The sequence below is a fragment of the Prosopis cineraria genome, unplaced genomic scaffold (assembly GCF_029017545.1).
Source record: "Prosopis cineraria cultivar Desert tree isolate PC_DT_omini unplaced genomic scaffold, ASM2901754v1 PC12, whole genome shotgun sequence".
Classification (NCBI taxonomy): domain Eukaryota; kingdom Viridiplantae; phylum Streptophyta; class Magnoliopsida; order Fabales; family Fabaceae; genus Prosopis; species Prosopis cineraria.
The window spans coordinates 11,304,197-11,321,706 of NW_026555343.1; the positions used below are offsets into that span (position 1 = coordinate 11,304,197).

Genomic DNA, 17,510 nt, shown 5'->3' on the forward strand with positions numbered 1-17,510 from the left:
CATTTACTCCTCTGCTTCTTCAATTCAGTAATTATGCTTCCATTAATGCTTAGCATTTTATTCTGACGAATACAAATACATACCTTTCATTGCAGACTCCTATATTTGTACTAGGTTATTCTCAAGTTGCACCGACAGTTAGTTATTTTCTAGTGGAATGAAAATATTTGCTTATAAAGTTTTGGAGGTTGTTTAGTAGATATAAAAGAAAGTGACAAGATAAAAATAATTTTTAAAATAAAAATAGAAAAACAAAACATAATTAACATTACACATAGAGAAGCAAAAAATAAATCCTCCATTTCCCTAAACCCCCATGCCTTGAAAGCTTATATGTTCATATTGTGCATTGGTGGAAATGCCATTACTTACAGGGCTGTTTAAACGGTAAAAGAAACAAGCTTAAGCTAAATTAAGAAAAAAAGATTCTTTATGATAATCACAAGAGAATCTTGCTTCCACTGTCAGCAGAGTTTTGCAATGTCTAGTAGATATAAAAATATTTTATAGAAAGAAAACGATACATGCACTTATCCCTTCCCCCCACCCCCCATAATACATTCTTTATTTCCTTTCTAAGAAACTTTTTCCATGTACCAAATATGCACTGACACCACTCTCAAGAGTATAAAGTCAAATTCTACAAACTCCACCGTTCTTGTAGTGTAATATAAAACTAATTCTGAAGGGCATGGTCATTACCATACAGTTGTGTGTAGCTGGAGATCATCAACACATGCCTTGTTCTTGATTGGGTTTCCACGCCTCTCTTTTGACACGGTGTCTCATGATTCACATTGATGAGGATTTTGGGCATCGCTTTTAACAACTTTTTTTTGTGCCTGATTTGTTTTTGTCCTCCACCTAATTCATTTGACAAATCACAAATGCTTCACTAACTTGACAACACTGAATCACATCACTGCCTCCTACGTTTGATTCCCATCACGTTTGACTCAAACAACAGAGCAGAAAAGTGAATTAGCAAGACAGACTTTGAAAGGAAAGATAACTCTTGCAATATTTCATCCAAAAATGCACAACAAATCTCTCCACGCATTATGCAACTTGTCACCATATTTAACAAAGTGAATGTCACGCAACAGAGACAGGGCTATTTGCTCAGAACAGATGCCTTGTGTTTCACAGTGATGAATTGTAAATGATATTTAAGGATTCACACAATCACTAACGTGGTGCAGAACAAAGTGTGTATGCCTTAAGGGAACCAACTGATTTTGTTAGTGGCCATGTGGCTAAAGAACTTTTGGGGACAGCCGCTACTTGATGTATTGTGTTTCTTTTGGGCTGAGCCCACTGCTATCTCAACCCTCCCCCCCCCAAAAAAAAAGAAAAATAGAAACTATTTATGAGTTTAAGACGTAAAGCAGAATTAGTTCTCAAGACATGCGTTCGGATAACAGAAATATCATGGAGGATTCTTAAACTTCCAATAGGTATTGTCGATTTATACTGGTCCCCAGGGCATTCTTTTTTTCGGGGGGCTGAACAACTGAAATCTATTAATATTCAAACAAGAGATACAAAAACAACTACAAGCTCCAACAGAAATCCTTCATTATTTTCCACCTCATGTAGCAACAAAAAGTGGTGGATGATCAAAGACTGCAAAATCGTTGGGAACACTATAACCTTTTTTAGCTAGAAGGTCAACAACACTACTAGAATCTCTATTAGTTAAGTTTACCTAAACAAGCCGGTCTCCATGCAACAAATCAAAAGTAGAGTTAACGATATCTTTGTACGGACGATGGTAGTAGCATACCCGCATAATAAGATAGATTACTTCTGTACAGTCGGAGTAACTTTTATCTTTCGAAGTCCTCTCTCTCAACATAATTCTAGTCCTTTCATGAGACCATACAATTCTGTAATAGCTGGTGGGCAAGGGGGTAAGTTGCTGCAGAAACCGACCATCCAGGTTCCATTTATTCTCTTCACAACACCATCACAGGCACTAAGACTGTTCAGCTGAGCCGATCCACCAGTATGTAGAGCAATCCACTCCCCAGCAGCGTCCTGAGTTCGACAAACAGATCCTCTCATCTCTCTTCTATTGCTAGAATGAGCCATGTATTGAGCATCCGCCATTACCCTTTGCAAGACTCTCTTTGTATCAGAACACAGATCAGCCTCTTCAGTACTAAAGACTTTTTTTAATTCTCAAGTTCCAAATTTCCCAACAGATATACAAAAAACCACGTTCCACTTCCTTGAATAGGTATTGCCTAATTCCCTTGTCATGTTTCATTTTAACTAATCAGATCTTGACATAGTCATAAAGGACTCGTTGTAGATGCTTAATTCATTGTTTCCCCAGCCAAATGTAAAAAGCTGGGACTACAGAACATTCAGCAATGTTCCAATCTGCTAAGTGAATATGAACTTCAACTGTTTCTTAAAATGCAGACTTAAAGATATAAGAAATGCCTTGACTAGAGTAACTTACAGTCTTAAGTTCAAATTTGAAATCCCTCTGTGCTATCCCTGAAAATTCCAAAAAGAAAAATTCTTAGCGTTTTGTTTGTGCATAAATTTGCAATAGAGAAAGATATAAACGGTATTTACCTTAAAGTTCAGTTTCAGATTCTAGGAAGTCCATTTTTATATGCATCCACTGCAAGATCCCCTATCCTGGGAGCCAAGTTGCAGATCAGGAAGTCTTACACACATTTTCCACATATTTTAGTCAACAGCTGATAGCCTCGCCCCTGATTTATGTGAATTCATGGTTGGGGGATTTTTCTTAAGTGTCTTCTTATCTCTAACCCCGTCATATAGCAGCTCATAGGCATAATAAGTTATACAGCCCTTCTTCAACAAGTCTTCCACAACGATCTTAGGTGCTGCTACCTCCTTTTTGTCAGCTTCAAAAATTGCATTAACAGTATCTGGGACAATACCCTTGGCTACCATAAGGTGGATGATGCCAACAGCCTCACGGATCCGATGCTCCACACAAAGACAATTTAGAACCCGTCCGAATGTTGGCAGTGATGGAATGAACCCCTTCTTAATCTTCTCTAACAGAAAATTGTATCCAGCAGTAACATTTCCGGTCTTGCAGAAACCATCAATCATGACCTGATAAGTATAGCTACCTGGATCACATCCATTCTCATTCATCTCTGTAAACAGATTTTCTGCTGTATTCATATCAAGCTTTTCAGAATATGCATTAATCAATATATCATATATTGCTGTCGTCTGAAAAATCTTGTGTTGGTTTTCTGTCCTGAAAAACTGGTAAGCTCCACCTAGATCACCAATCTCACAGAACCCATTGATCAATGTTCCCAAACTCACTGTGTCAGGAGTCAAACCCTTGCTTTTCATTTCCCTAAACAAATCCAAAGCTTCATTTAGTTTCTTAGCTTTGCAAAGGCTTTCTATGAGTATGTTGTATGTAATAATGTTAGGAATACAATCCTTCTCCAACATTGTTTTGAAAGTCTCCATTACGTCTTCATATTTTGCGGCCTTACAAAGCCCATTCAATATAGTGTTATACGTGATAGCATCAGGAGTCACACCTTGACTCCACATTCTATCCACCATATCAATTGCATCATCTAACTTCAACTGTTTACAATAGCCATCAATCAAAGTATTGTAGGTAAATATGTCTGGAAGACACCCATCAGCAATAGCATCGTTCATAAGTTTACTGGCATCAGATACACAACCCATCTTGCACAAGCCGTTTATAACTAAATTATACGTCCATATATTGGGGTGGCAACCATTTTCTGACATCTCATTCATCAGTTGCAAAGCTGGCAAAATAAGACCCAGCTGAGATAGCCCTTTGACTAATGTATTGTAGACAATAATGCTAGGCCTTATACCTTTTCCGAACGCATCTTTAAGAACAGCCATGGCATGATCTATCTCACCATCCTGGCATAATTTATTAATTAAGGAACAATAAGAAAACTCATCAGCCACAAATCCCTTGAAGATTGCATCCTTCAAAACATTCTTTGCAGTTTGTACCATCCCAGCCTTGCAGTATCCATCAATAATACTATTATATGTGAAGCCATCAGGCTCAAATCCATCATTAACCATTTTGTGCAAATACCTCTCAGCTTCGACAACCCTTAAGTTTTTACACAATCCACAGATTAATGTATTGTAGGTTACAACATCAGGAACTAGACCTTCCCTAGACACACTATCAAATAATTTGACCGCCCTGCTAAGAGAACCTTCCCTGCATAGTCCTTGAACAAAAATATTGAAAGTGAACAAATTAGGAGAAATCCCCCTCTTTAAAACCTTGTCCAGAAGTTTCTCACTTTCTAGGACATTACCCTTCTTACAAAGTGAATGAATAAGCTTATTGAATGTAGCTATATCAGGACATAAATATTGAGTGAGCATTTTATGAAACAATTCATATGCCTCAACTGGATGATTGCATGCATAAAATCCAGCAATGGCTGTGCAATATGCTACTGCATTGCAATCAGTCCCTTGGGAAGGCATGTTATTGAGTAGCCTCAGAGCAGCATGAGGCCTGCTTGTCCTACAGAAGGACTTTATCCTTATGGTAAAGGTGTACACATCAGGAGCAATCCCTTTATCTCTCATTCTCAAGTACACCTTGTGGGCTTGATTGAAATACCCTTGCTCGACCAGTATATTCATAATCACATTAAATGATTGAACAGATGGCTCACAATTGTAGAAGTCCATCTGCTCAAATATGTTAACAGCTTCCTGAACGTTCCCTTTCTTCCCATAGTTCTTCATAGCACCAATATACACCCCCTCCAATAAGCTGTTATCAATATTCAATCTCATCTCCGAAAGAAGATTCTCCATTGCCTCAAATTCCCCGTGCAATCCAAGTTTTTCAACCATGCATTTGTAAGTTAATAATGTGTGCTTGAATCCATCTTCCTTTTTCACTGAGTTGAACATTTCAAGCGCTTTAAGTGGGTCCTTTTGAGATCTTACAACAGCAGCAACATGCTTAGGAAGTAAAGTAGGACTCATTCCAAGATGACACTCTACAAATAATTTTATGTATAATAATCAAATAAAATCCATCAACCAAACATAAGCAGTTCGTTGCTTGGGCATGTACATTAAACCTTCAAAGTTACACACATAAAAACAGAAAATTCATTCGGTAGCAGGACATATGCCTACGAGCTTGCTTCTTTGTGCCCTGACAAACAAGCTTCCCACCTAATTATCACCGTTGTAAATCCCATAAAAAAAAGGTTAAAATTAAATCAACAAATTGAAAGAAGGCAAGCAATAACTAGACTTGTCCAAATGCATTTCACTCTCTATGAAGTTAATTGCAGTCTTACCATCAAAGGACAAAAGTAACTGCCAGCAATGGAATTGACAAAAGCAAACCAATTATGTGCAAGAAGCATTTCATTAATAGAGCTTAGCAAATTGGCTCATGGTCAAAGGGCACAAGAAACATGCATGTACACAAGAAGAGAGAAGCTGAACTTTTGCAAAGAGAAATTGACAAACACACAAACAAGTTTAGGCGAGAAAGATTGCACTAATAAAACCTAGAAAATCGCCTTCTTTTCTTTGATAATAAAAAAAATAAAAAGTCTCTTTTTGCAATAAATTCCCAAACTGTTTCTTTTTGCATTAAATTCCCAACCCAAAAAAGGATCTTTAGTAGGATAAACACCTCACAGGAGACAGGCAGAAAAAACAAACCCTATTAATTTACAGGAAGTGAGAGTGCTGCTGGTGAAGGCTGCCCATTTGATGGCCTGATGTTGCCAGTCAACACCAACGGTGTGGTGGGGACTAGACAGACAGTGCAGTGGCAGGGGGAAGTTGATATGGTGTTTATCCAACAGCTAGAAATCTTTTTCCCTTCACCCATGTCATCCTATCCTGTTCCACCTCTGATTGGCCAATTGAAAAAAAAAAAAAAAAGTCATCATATTTAGTTTGAAATAAAACCAAAGCATTTGCAGCAACAAGAGAATTTTTCTTATCTTAATCAAAGTTGAACTGTTGAAGTCAATAGTCATTCTTTCTAGCTACATGCAGCACTTATGTACTTGAAATAACAATGAAAACAATTCCCCTAAGCAAAAATCGACATCAGATGATTCTTTATAGTTTAGAAGAGTTTAGAGGGGAGAAGAATAGAGGGACAGGAGAGAAGTTCTGAGTAATATTCTGAGTAATTCTTTTTCAAGGCAATTCATAATCTGATTACACAAAGGTAGACTTATTTATAGTTTTTTTCATTCCGACATACTCCTCTAATGGCTGTTAACAGACACTACCTAATTAACTAACACTCCTGTCATATAATACGATATTACACTTATGTAACATGTGGACATTTAGTCCATGCGAGTAACTAACCAATTAAATGCAACTTAAAGTTTTGAAGACAAATGTAAATACATAGTCCACAAGAGTCAATAATTAACCAAATGAGGCTTGAAACCATGAGATTAAGAACAATGCCCACGAAAATTAAACTACCTAATTAATTGGTTCGATTGGTCAAAAGAGTTGAATCAATTTATCCTAAGGTCTCAAGTTCAATTCCTAGAACATGCAATTGTGTTAAATAAAATGCTAAAAGCATCCAAGGTACCCATGAGGCTATTGTTAATAACAACAGTCCCACATAGCAAGGGTTCGAATTAGTCTGAGCAGGAAGCAGTAACACTCCCAAGTTTTTCAGGATACCGAACGAAATAAATAGGAAAAAGTTGTTTAAACTTATATAAACATTTTATCCATCCAACATAATATATTTGCTAAAGCTAGAATAATTTATTTTACCAAAATATTCAATAATGTAAATACCTATCGATAGGTGATTTAATAATTATTTTGATAAGAGAAATTCCAATTGTAAATTAATTGGGACACAATCCACTTATCTTGTATCTTTGCTAATAAATAACTGCCCCTAAATGATCACTTTTGTAATAATGGCCACTCCTTAATTCCCTAATGCCTTAAGTAACACCACTGTCATTTCTTTTATACACTTTATAAAACTCATAATATTCATGTAATAAAATTCTCGAATTACTAATCTTTAATCAATTCATATCTACATATATCTAAGAACCTACCTGACCTCATTAAATTAGTTAAGGCTAATGTTCGATAACCCCATGGACACATTTACACTCTAAGTCCACGATAAATTTAAAAGAAAAGAGTTTAACACCAATTTTCCACATGTAAGAAACAACATTGAAAATACTTGATTGCCTTTATCAAGTAAAGGATTACTAGAACAGGTAAAACATTTTCGTCAATCTTAAAGACATATTCCGTAAGGAAATGTACATCCACATACTGTAATTTAACGATCCTTTACTATACATATTGTAACTCCACTGGCTAGAGTGGTTTAATTAACAAAATATTCAGTACTTAAAAGATTTGATAAGTCGCAAGTTCTAAAATTCACTCCTTACAACTTCTATCATGTTACTCTTCCTCCAGACACCCTATAAAAATATATATAAAGAATTTAGTTAAATAAACACGACCACGATCAATCAAGGTTCCCCAGAACACAATCAACTAAAATAATTCAAAGTTCCCCAGAACACCAACATTTATGCATTAAAGTTTCTTCATATAACTTCAGCCGTAGCTAATTGCTCAATTGGGATATGTTTTCCTCTTAGATCTTTTGGCAAACACCTTGTGTGCAACAATTTCCAAACCATTCAATCAAGGTTCTGAATCCTTAAGTCTCATGCCCAACAATCTTCAAACATCAATATTTAAATTTACCAAGCTTCTCCTATTTGATTCCCCATAAAAATTAATTTAAATTCAAGAAAACCAAATCTAAACCCATCTTCTTCCCCTTGCAACAACCCAGAGCAACTGAAGTGAAATTACACATTCAAAAAAGAGCTTGCTTGGACTCCAACATCTCCTACAGTTCACACACGGCAGCTGAAAAAAGACAATAATAATCAACCCATAATTTCAGCATACAACATGGACGACACTAGGAGAGGATTCTCCCTCCCCCCCCCCCTTTCTTTTTTTAAGAACCCAACACCAGATCTTGACAGAGGAAGAAGGATGAAGAAACGAAACCTCACCCACACCAGTGCAGAGACGATGCGAACAGGGGAGAAGGAGAACTCACAAGCTGAATGGCGCTCTGCAGTGACGGACGGACGACGTGAGGGAAGAATGGGTACCCCCGACTCGAGGAAGAAGTATCTGGTGATGCGAAACAGAACAGAGAAAGAGAAGAATTTGGCAGCTATGACAGCCACGGCAGCGGCGAACGGACGGACGAGCTGCTGCACAAACGCCGACGACGAGAACAGGAAAAAAAAGGACGCAGCAGATGTTCTCGGACCCACCCACCCTCTCTTGCGCTTGGCAACGGATCCCAAATGAAATGGAAAAAAAAGAAAAAGAAAAAGAAAAAAAAAGGATTCGATGCTGTTTTTTAGAGGGCATTTTAGTAACTTAGTATAATTGACGCGAAATTTTTTTTAAAAAAATCTGGACATATTTAAGGGATATTCTTTTATACTGCGTTTGAATATACATAAATTTGGATTTAAATTTAAATTTGAGTTAAATTTATTCTTCGAGTAATTAAAAATGTATGGATTTGAATTTGACCTAAATACCTAAGTCTAAGTTCTACTTCAATCTCTTTATAATTTGAAATTTTTTCTAAACCCATATTCCTTCAAAACTTAAATTAATATCTTTTGTAATTTAATTCAAATCCATGAAGGCTTGATTGACCTACCAACGATAATGGGAACAAACCGTCAAAGTTGATGGAAACAAGCTACTACATTTGACTAAGATTAGATGACCGACTTCCCTAGGGACTAGACCGGGACGACACGGTCGACTTCCACTAGGACCGGATCCACGACAACAACTGACATAGGACGGTTGACTTCCATCGGAACAGGACAGACGGCAACGATTAGGATAAGAAGATCAACTTCCATCAGGACTGAACAGACAAGAACGGGATGGCCAACTTCCATTGGGACCAAATCAATGGTGAAGATGGGGACTGGACTGCCTACTTCTATTAGGATCGAACAGACGGTGAAGTCAAGGACCTCCGACTAACTTCCACCAGGATCGGATTGACGGTGACCACCAAACAATTAACTTCCATCGAGACCAAACCGATGGCGATGATAGGGATCCGATGGTCGACTTCCACCTAGTCCCATCTCAATGGAAGTCGGCCGTCCAATCCTAATAAAAGTCAGCCGTCCTATCTTGATCATTGTCGTGGGTTTGTCTTGATGGTTACCGTCGGTTTGGTCTTAGTGGAAGGTGGTCGTTCAGTTCTCGTCATCACCTTCGGTCTAGTCCTCGTGGAAGTCGATTGTATGATCCTTGTCGTCACTGTCGATCTGATCTTGTCGTCACTATCTATCCAATCCTGGTGAAAGTTGGCTGTCGATTCGGTCCCAGTGGTAGTAGGCTGTCTGGTCCCCATTATTATAGTCAATTTGGTCCCGATGAAAGTCGGGCGTCCCCGTCTTGGTTGTCACCAGTGCCACAGTCCCAATCGACTTTGACTGTCTGATCCTATTGGAAATTAGCCATTCAGATCGTTGAATTTGACCAATCTTTCAAGTTTTTTTTAAAAAATTTAAATATAGAATTTAAAATTTAAAATTTTACTTTAGTTTCAAACAAAGGATTTTAATATTGTAATTTGAAATTTTTTTATATCATCTAAACAAAGAATTTAGAATATATGAATTTCAAATGTGAGATTTCAAATATGAGATTTTAGATCTAAATTCCTAACTTAAATTCACCCATCCAAATACACCTTAGATTACAATATAAGTTATTGTTACTCCTTTAGTTCTATTTATAAATTACTTTCAATATATTCATTGAAATCAATAAAAACTTTAAAACTTATTAATTATGTCTTACAATTTAGTAGCTCTCAAATTTTTCCCTATTAAATATATATATATTTTAACAACATATTTTTTCTCCAACTTATAAAATCTTCTCTCTCTACAATAAATAGAACTAGAGGGAGTAACTAATTTAAGCTTCTTAAAAAAAGTTGGTTAAGATCTTAATTTTTTTGAAAAATTTTGCCTCTTTCTAATTGTACCCTTGAAAGTAATAAATACAACATTTGACTTATTCAAAACACCATCATTAATTAAAGTAAGGGTGTAATTGGAAAAAAAAAAATAACACCTATCCAATATCCTATATTTTAGACTAAGCAAAGCTTTTAGAAAATGACTTATAACGTAGTTTGAAAAAAAGTATTTAATAGCCAAAAAGCACAAAAACATTATGATGTACACTAATTTAAAAATAATTTTGAATGGTAGAAGACTATGATAATCTTGCTTTTTAAGAAAATGGCCTCCCACATCCGGCAACCAATTAAATCCTCTCGGTGGCTAGGGTTTAAACCTAACATCCGTTGGCCACTAAAGATTATAAAGCCCCCATGTCTTGTTAGTTATACAAGACAAAAATTCAATATATGTTGTCTTATTAATTTTAAATTTTCCAAATTATATTCTTGTTTAAACAAGCATCCATTTGTTAATTAACAAGTAACCAAGTATAGTTAACAAGTAGTCATTTGTTAATTATAACAAGTATTTATGTGTATTTAACAAGTAGTCATTCATTAATTCACAAGTTATAAAATCTGATAGAGCTTAGCTGTGGAAAGGGACAAGTATAACGCTTGTTAATTAACAAATATCACCATATGTTAATTAACAAATTTAAAACTTTGACAAAGCTTGATTATGGAAAAAGACAAGTGTAGAACATGTTTCAACAGGTAGTCATTCATTAATTAACAAGTATCCATATGCATTTATTAAGTAGCCATTCATTGATTGACAAGTTCAAAAGTTTGATAGAGCTAGGTTGTAGGAATGGATAAGTGTAAAACATGTTTTGACAAGAAGTCATTCATTAAATAATAAGTAATCAATTTGAGCATTTAACAAGCAATCATTCATTAATTGCTAAGTTCAAAAATTTGATAGATCTTAGTTGTGGGAAGGGACAAATGTAAGGCCTATTTCAATAAGCAACTATTCATTAATTAATAAGTATTTATGTGCATTTAACAAGTAGCCATTGGTTATGACAAGTAGATAACCAAGCCCTGCTAGATTTTTAAACTAGTTAATTAACGAGTAACTACTTGTTAAATGCACATTGATGCTACTTATAGGCTTGGTGTTTCACCTAGAAGATATGTTTATTTCACCCATATGATTTAAATTATTGATGGCTACATGATTATTATCATTAAAGAACTTACTTTACAAATTAGCCTTGGTCCTTGTCTTTCTATTCTTGTCATCTTGGGCAATTTAGTGATAAGATATAGTAATGGGAAGCAAAGTCTTGTTAGGTTTATTAGAACATTTCAAGGGGTATTTGTATCCAATTTGATAAGATATACTTTTAACCTTGCTAATAACTTCTTACTATTCAAATACCAGTTACATAAAGTTGGGTTTTTTAGGCCAAAAGGGAAAAGCTATCATATATTAGAAACCAAACTAGAAATAGCAAGCTACCATCATTAGCAAAATAAAGAAACAAAAAGCAAGGAAAAAAACAACAAACACTAGAAACAAAACAAAAACAAAGGTTTAAAGGAATAAAAACAACTAGAATTCCTAACTTTAATCATGATATCAGCTAGGATATTTGCTAAGGAAGAAAGGGTTTGACACACCCACTCTTCGAGTACTTCTCCCTAAGAGGAGCTTAAACACACCAAATAACCTTTATAGTTTGAAGTCTTAGAATCCACTCATAGTGATTTGAGCCAAGAGCTTTTCCAAGATTAAAAGAATTCACTAGAGCGAATCAAATCCCCTCAAAACAAAATATAGCTTTAAACATAGCCTACCCAAGTGGAAAACAAACACACTCCTTGCAATGGCCCCTATCATTATTTATCCTTGTTCATTTCCTTATATTTTCTAACTAAATTTGTAACATCCTCAAACTTTAAAACTTAGAATGCAAAGTGTAAATAAGGGTAAATTGGTAAATTTACATTATTAATGAATTAATGATGTTTTTAAACTACTAATGAAGTTATTGGATCATTAAAAAACCTTGGAGTAGGCTAAATTAGAGTTTGAGCTAACCAAGCATTCAATGAGGCCCAAAGTTTATTTTGGGCTCATTATGACATCCACAACAGCAAATGCACCATATGTAGTTGTGGATGTGCAAAAAAATTTAGTTAAATCAAAAGGATGAGTAAGCTAAAATAGAAGGAGAAAAAGAGAGACAATATAAAGAGTCATAATAAAGGAGTTTTGGTCTACTAGGATTTTACTTTTAGGGCTATTTCAAGGCATTGTAAGTTAGAAACATCCTTGGGTAAGCTCCTTATCCATTCTTCTTCCTCTCTATTCAAAATTGAGTTTTTGGATATAGTAAGATATTGATTTCTTCCTCTATTGGGTCTTGACAGAACCCATTATGTTATTTGGTTATATGCGGAGTTAAATTAAGTTTTTAAATCTAGGTTTGATGATTTTATAGTGATTTATAATTTTTAGCTATGATTTAGACGAACTTTAAGTGAAAATTTAAAGATTGGGAATAATCTGGGTAAAAATTTGATGTTATTTAAGTGTTCGAGTACTAAATAGAATTAATAGAATATAGTGGGAGTGTCATTTGTAACATTCATGAAAATTTAATCATGATTAGTTAACCTAATGAGTATGATTATTAAGTTAATGAAGTGTATGGCCAGAGGGGCCTAATTTATATAAATTGTGGTAATTTCAACCCTAGAAGTAGCTCTAAATTGATAACGAGCCACTCAGGTAAGGAAATAGGAAGAAAAAGTAAAGGTTTGCCCTCTGTGCCATATGTCGTGGCATGTGGTTCATATGTCGTGGCATGTGGTTAATCTGTCGTGGCACACAAGGGCAAATTCAAATATAACGGCCTTTTTATGTCATGTGTTACGGGGGAGGGCAATGTGTGCCATGGCTTATGGTTAAAAATTTGATAAACCAATTTCATGCCTGTTTGAAAATTAGAGAAGAGAAAGAAGAGAAATGCAAAGAGAACGACTTTAGCTTTATTAGGGCACATTGTTGGATCATATTGAGGATAGATTGAAGCTTTGAAACACCCAAGGTAAGCAATCTATGCCTTGTTCTTTCTTTCTCTCCCTCATTTGTGAAGACTTAAGTTAGGGTTTGAGTTGAAAAGTTGATTTTCAGTCTATAGGAGTATGGGTCCAATCCCATTGGTTAAAAGGGATATAATGGGAATGGTTTGTGATAGATAAACCCTATATTGATAATTTTATCAAGAGTTTCTTGGGTAGAGCCATTAATGTTTGAAAATTGTCATTCATGAGGTAGTTGGGAGAGGTTTATGTCCATTAATAGTGGTGTTAAGATCTATAAATGATAATGTGCTTCAATAGAACCTAATGTACCCATTAGGTGTGAATGGGTAATGATTTAGAAGATTGATAGAATAGATATATGGAGTTTGGTATTAGTAAATCCTCAAAAATGAGATAATGATGGTATTGCTTATGATTGTACTGTGGTTTAATTTGGCACCATTTAAGCTAGTGAGAAGCTTTGGAAGTATTTTGTGTGAGGGGTAAACTTTTGACCTCTTAAAGGTTTGAGATAATCAGGAGAAACCTAACTGATATAGTTGAATATTAATTGTTTGTTTATTAAAATGATTTATTTGAAATGTGACTTATATTTCTAAACAATGATGCAATTGGCAATATAATGATTTTTAGGGAAATGGTTTTGAAATGGGAAAAACCTTACGCATACCATTCATTTGTGTTTGATGATGTTTGGTTTGATAGCATGTTATGAGAATTTGGTAAATATGATTTTGAGTTGTGGAGTTTGTGGAGTTTGTGAATTGGGAGGTATGATTTCATGTGAGATGTATTATGGATTAAAATGCATAAATATATAAAATGTGCATAGCATGATCATCAGTAGGAGTTCGCCCAGGGAAAGGAGTAGTTGGTTAAAATCCATGTAGTATTGATAGTGACTGTTAGAATCAGGAACTTGCCTTAGTATTGACCGTTGGAATCAGGAGGTAGCCCTTATCCCATGATTAATTTAAAACTGTCTTACTTGTTCTATAAGAGACTCAAACCTAACTAGTCTCCACTGGTTCATAAGGAGGCTAGATTAGAGGTATGACACCCTATGGTTGTTAGTATTAGGAAATATTAGATTACATAAGTGAGTGAATTAACCCTGGCCTTGTAGCTCCTCACAAGTGGAAGACTGGGTTTGTCTGTGAAAGATGTAGCCTCGTGATAGTCACCGATTTTGTATCAGAGATAACAAGAGGATATAAGGTTGGCATATGATCATGCATATAAGTTTGGCTACATGATTGTTATTATTGTGGTCTGGTATGTGTAAGGAGTGCATGGTTGACATTATTGTGACCCCATAATTTGCATTGTAAATCAATATGAATATATGTGTTTTTAGACCCAGTCATATAATTGTTAGTATTGTGAACTATAGCCAAATCCATTATATGTTTTGTAATGTTGTGTTTTGCCTATTTGCATCTATTTTCAATTAATATGCAACTGTATAGATTAGGTGAAACTTGGTTATTGAATGGTCGTACTTATCCCTCAATTCTCAATATTTTCAGGGCCTAGCTCATTAGATCCGAGTTGGAAAAAACACACAAAGGCTTAGGATTGTAGAGTAATCCTTTCTATATGCCTCTATTTGTTGTTTTATGTGTAAATGTTAATACAATTACTAATTAGGATCACATGTCTTTATTCTTATACTACTTGCATTAACTTAATGTACAACTTATGTATTTTATGCTCCAAGTTAGTGAATTTTAGTTGTAAACCTGTAGATAGGGCCAAAATACTTGTGCAAGTAAAAACATGTGTATTTTAAAAGATTTGGAATGAAAATGATGACTTTGTGTATAAATTTCCTTCCACTTGTGTTTTGTGAAATTGGGGTTGAGTGGTAATTTTGAAAAATATGTGTTTCTGGTTATATGTGGTGCATTGCATAGGTCCGCTAGAGTCTATTGAATGTGGTTGGAGAGTCGATGTAAGCTTTTAGCACTTGTGGTTGAGTTAGGACACCAAAGTTGTGAGATTTTTGTGAAAAAGTGGTAAAATAGGTTTTGGTGTCCAACTTTTTGTAGAAAATAAATTTGAATGTGAAACTTATACTATTAGCTAGAGTTAGGAGAAAGCTCTATATAGACACCAAAATCACCTCAATCGAACATTGGATAGAGATTTGGGACGCGACGAAAGTTCACTCCCATTACTATCAAATGACAGCAATTGTTGCTATCAAATTCATACAATACACCATAGTGCATGGTGCCTTATGCCGCAGTGCATGGCATAGAGAAGGGTAGGTCATGGCACATATGTTACAAGCCATGGTACACGTAACGTTTTCTACACAAAATACTAGTTTTGAGTTTTAAAATTCATTGTTTTGGGTCCTACTTTTTTTTAAGTTTCTGCATCACTCTCAAACTTTGATTTGAACCTTTTAAGTGTGTGATTGAGATTAAAATTGAATTTTGGGATCCTATTGTTTATGATTTGAAAATTCATCTCTTTTATTGTAATTACAACTTTGATAATCCTTTGAAGGTTAATCTATTAATTACCTTGATTTTGGAGTTTAATGTGGTTAAATAAGGAAGACCTTACATCGTTTATGCCAAAGAGAAAATTTGAGTAGTGTGGGCACCCAAATTTAGTCTAAAATGGGGTTAATTAGAGTTGTAAATTGATTATTAGTGTTTAATCTTGTAGATTGAATATTGATCGGGCCTTGTTGAACTAGTAGAATCTTAAGGTGTGTGAAGAGAGAAAAATCATAGTCCATAGGTGGGTTAGACTATCTTTGGCCGAGTATTTCTACCATCGAAAGTGTGCTCGGGTCAACAAGTGGTTAAACTGAGAGAGCCTATGGTTTCATGTCAGGGAGCATTGGAGGTTCGGTCGTTAAATGATCATGCTAATGTAAAACTATGTGTTTTGTTGAGAAGAGATACATTTATCTCATAATTATGATATGCTTGTAATTTCTATGGTTTTGATACTTTTTCATGATTATTTGTGGTAATAAACATTTGATGAACTATATTAGTTACTGAGATGTTTATTTCATCCCGTGATTATATTTTACAAGCAAGGGCTCCGGTAGGGGCAAGGGAAAAGAAGGAGCTTCTGAAGAGTGAAGAGCATTGTAACATAGCTCTTTCCTTTCTCCTTTTGGTTTTGTAATAAATATTGTCACTAAATATTGCCAACTTAGCAACATGACATTATTTGGATATTACTTGTGTGAATTTGTGATAAGTGTGTATATCTTGGTCCAAGAATGATGTTATGAATTAAGTGCATGCTTGGCCAAGTTACTTATATGTGATATACGTCAAGTGTTTTGAGTGCCAAAATGACCAATTGATTTGTGTGTTAAATTGTATCCACCCCATTGTGTTATCGTCTAATAGGGGTTTGTGGTTATTTTGAACGTAATTACTTAATTGTGTGATGTGAATGAATTGTTATGTGGTGTGTGGTTTATTTGAGGTAGTCAAAGTGTCTCTGGGGCTAATGGCATTGTATATTGTGAGTTGGACATCATTGTATATGTTTTGTTGTAAAAACAAACCATTTTGGGTTCGAGTGTCCATCTTTTAAACTGATAATTGTTTGAATGTGAAACTGGTATCATTAGCTAAAGGGCTTAAAGAGCTTTGTGTGGACACTTGAACTACTCAAATCAGATGTTAGATGGCAAAACGGTGCGCTTCGGAAGTTTAGAGAAAAGTCATGATAGCAGGTGCGCACCACGGCACATGATTATTGTGCCACACCGCAAGAGACCTACTAGGGATTTGTCCCTCTGTGCCATGCGCCGTGGCGGGCACGGCTTGCACCACGGCAGACGAACCAGATAAGGGCTAAATGACTTGTTTTATTCTATTTTGAAATGAATTGATTTTCATGCTTTCGTATTTGCTTTTAATCGAATTTTAACCATGGTTTGAGCTCAAACTATATTTTAAAAAGGGTTTTCTTAGGATTTCAATGTTTTAACTAATTATTTTCAAACCCTTGAGTTGTGGTAGCTTTGGTAAGGGATTTTATTAAATCCTAATTATCACAACGATGTGTGAGTATTGTCCTGGTAATGTCAAGGCAAACATTACAATTATCGCCAATGCTACAGTCCTAGTCAACTTTGACTGTCTGATCCTAATGAAAATTGGCCATTTAAACTATCCACTTTGATCAATCATCCAAGTTTCTTTTAAATTCAAAGATATAGTTTAAAATTTAAATTTTACTTTAGATCCAAACAAAGAATTTTAACATTATAATTTAAAAATTTTTATATTATCCAATCAAAGAATTTAGAATCTATGAATTTCAAATATGAGATTTTAAA

At 35.1% G+C, this 17,510-nt stretch overlaps 1 protein-coding gene across 9 annotated transcripts; it reads right to left on the minus strand.

Moving 5' to 3' along the window:
* Nucleotides 1-281: 281 nt before the first annotated feature.
* Nucleotides 282-8,391, minus strand: LOC129288285 (putative pentatricopeptide repeat-containing protein At1g74580). 9 transcript variants are annotated; one of them, XM_054924798.1, is made up of 4 exons: nt 8,112-8,391; nt 2,590-5,915; nt 2,471-2,508; nt 282-864 (listed from the first exon to the last, which is right to left on the minus strand). In XM_054924798.1, the coding sequence occupies exon 2, from the start codon at nt 5,023-5,025 to the stop codon at nt 2,707-2,709; it is 2,319 nt and encodes a 772-aa protein (XP_054780773.1). In that variant the 5' UTR covers nt 5,026-5,915; nt 8,112-8,391; the 3' UTR covers nt 282-864; nt 2,471-2,508; nt 2,590-2,706. The 9 variants fall into 9 exon arrangements, with proteins under 9 accessions (XP_054780773.1, XP_054780766.1, XP_054780772.1 ...); XM_054924791.1 differs by having other exon boundaries at nt 1,787-2,508; XM_054924797.1 differs by lacking the exon at nt 282-864 and adding an exon at nt 7,903-7,959 and having other exon boundaries at nt 1,417-2,508; nt 8,159-8,391.
* Nucleotides 8,392-17,510: the final 9,119 nt, after the last annotated feature.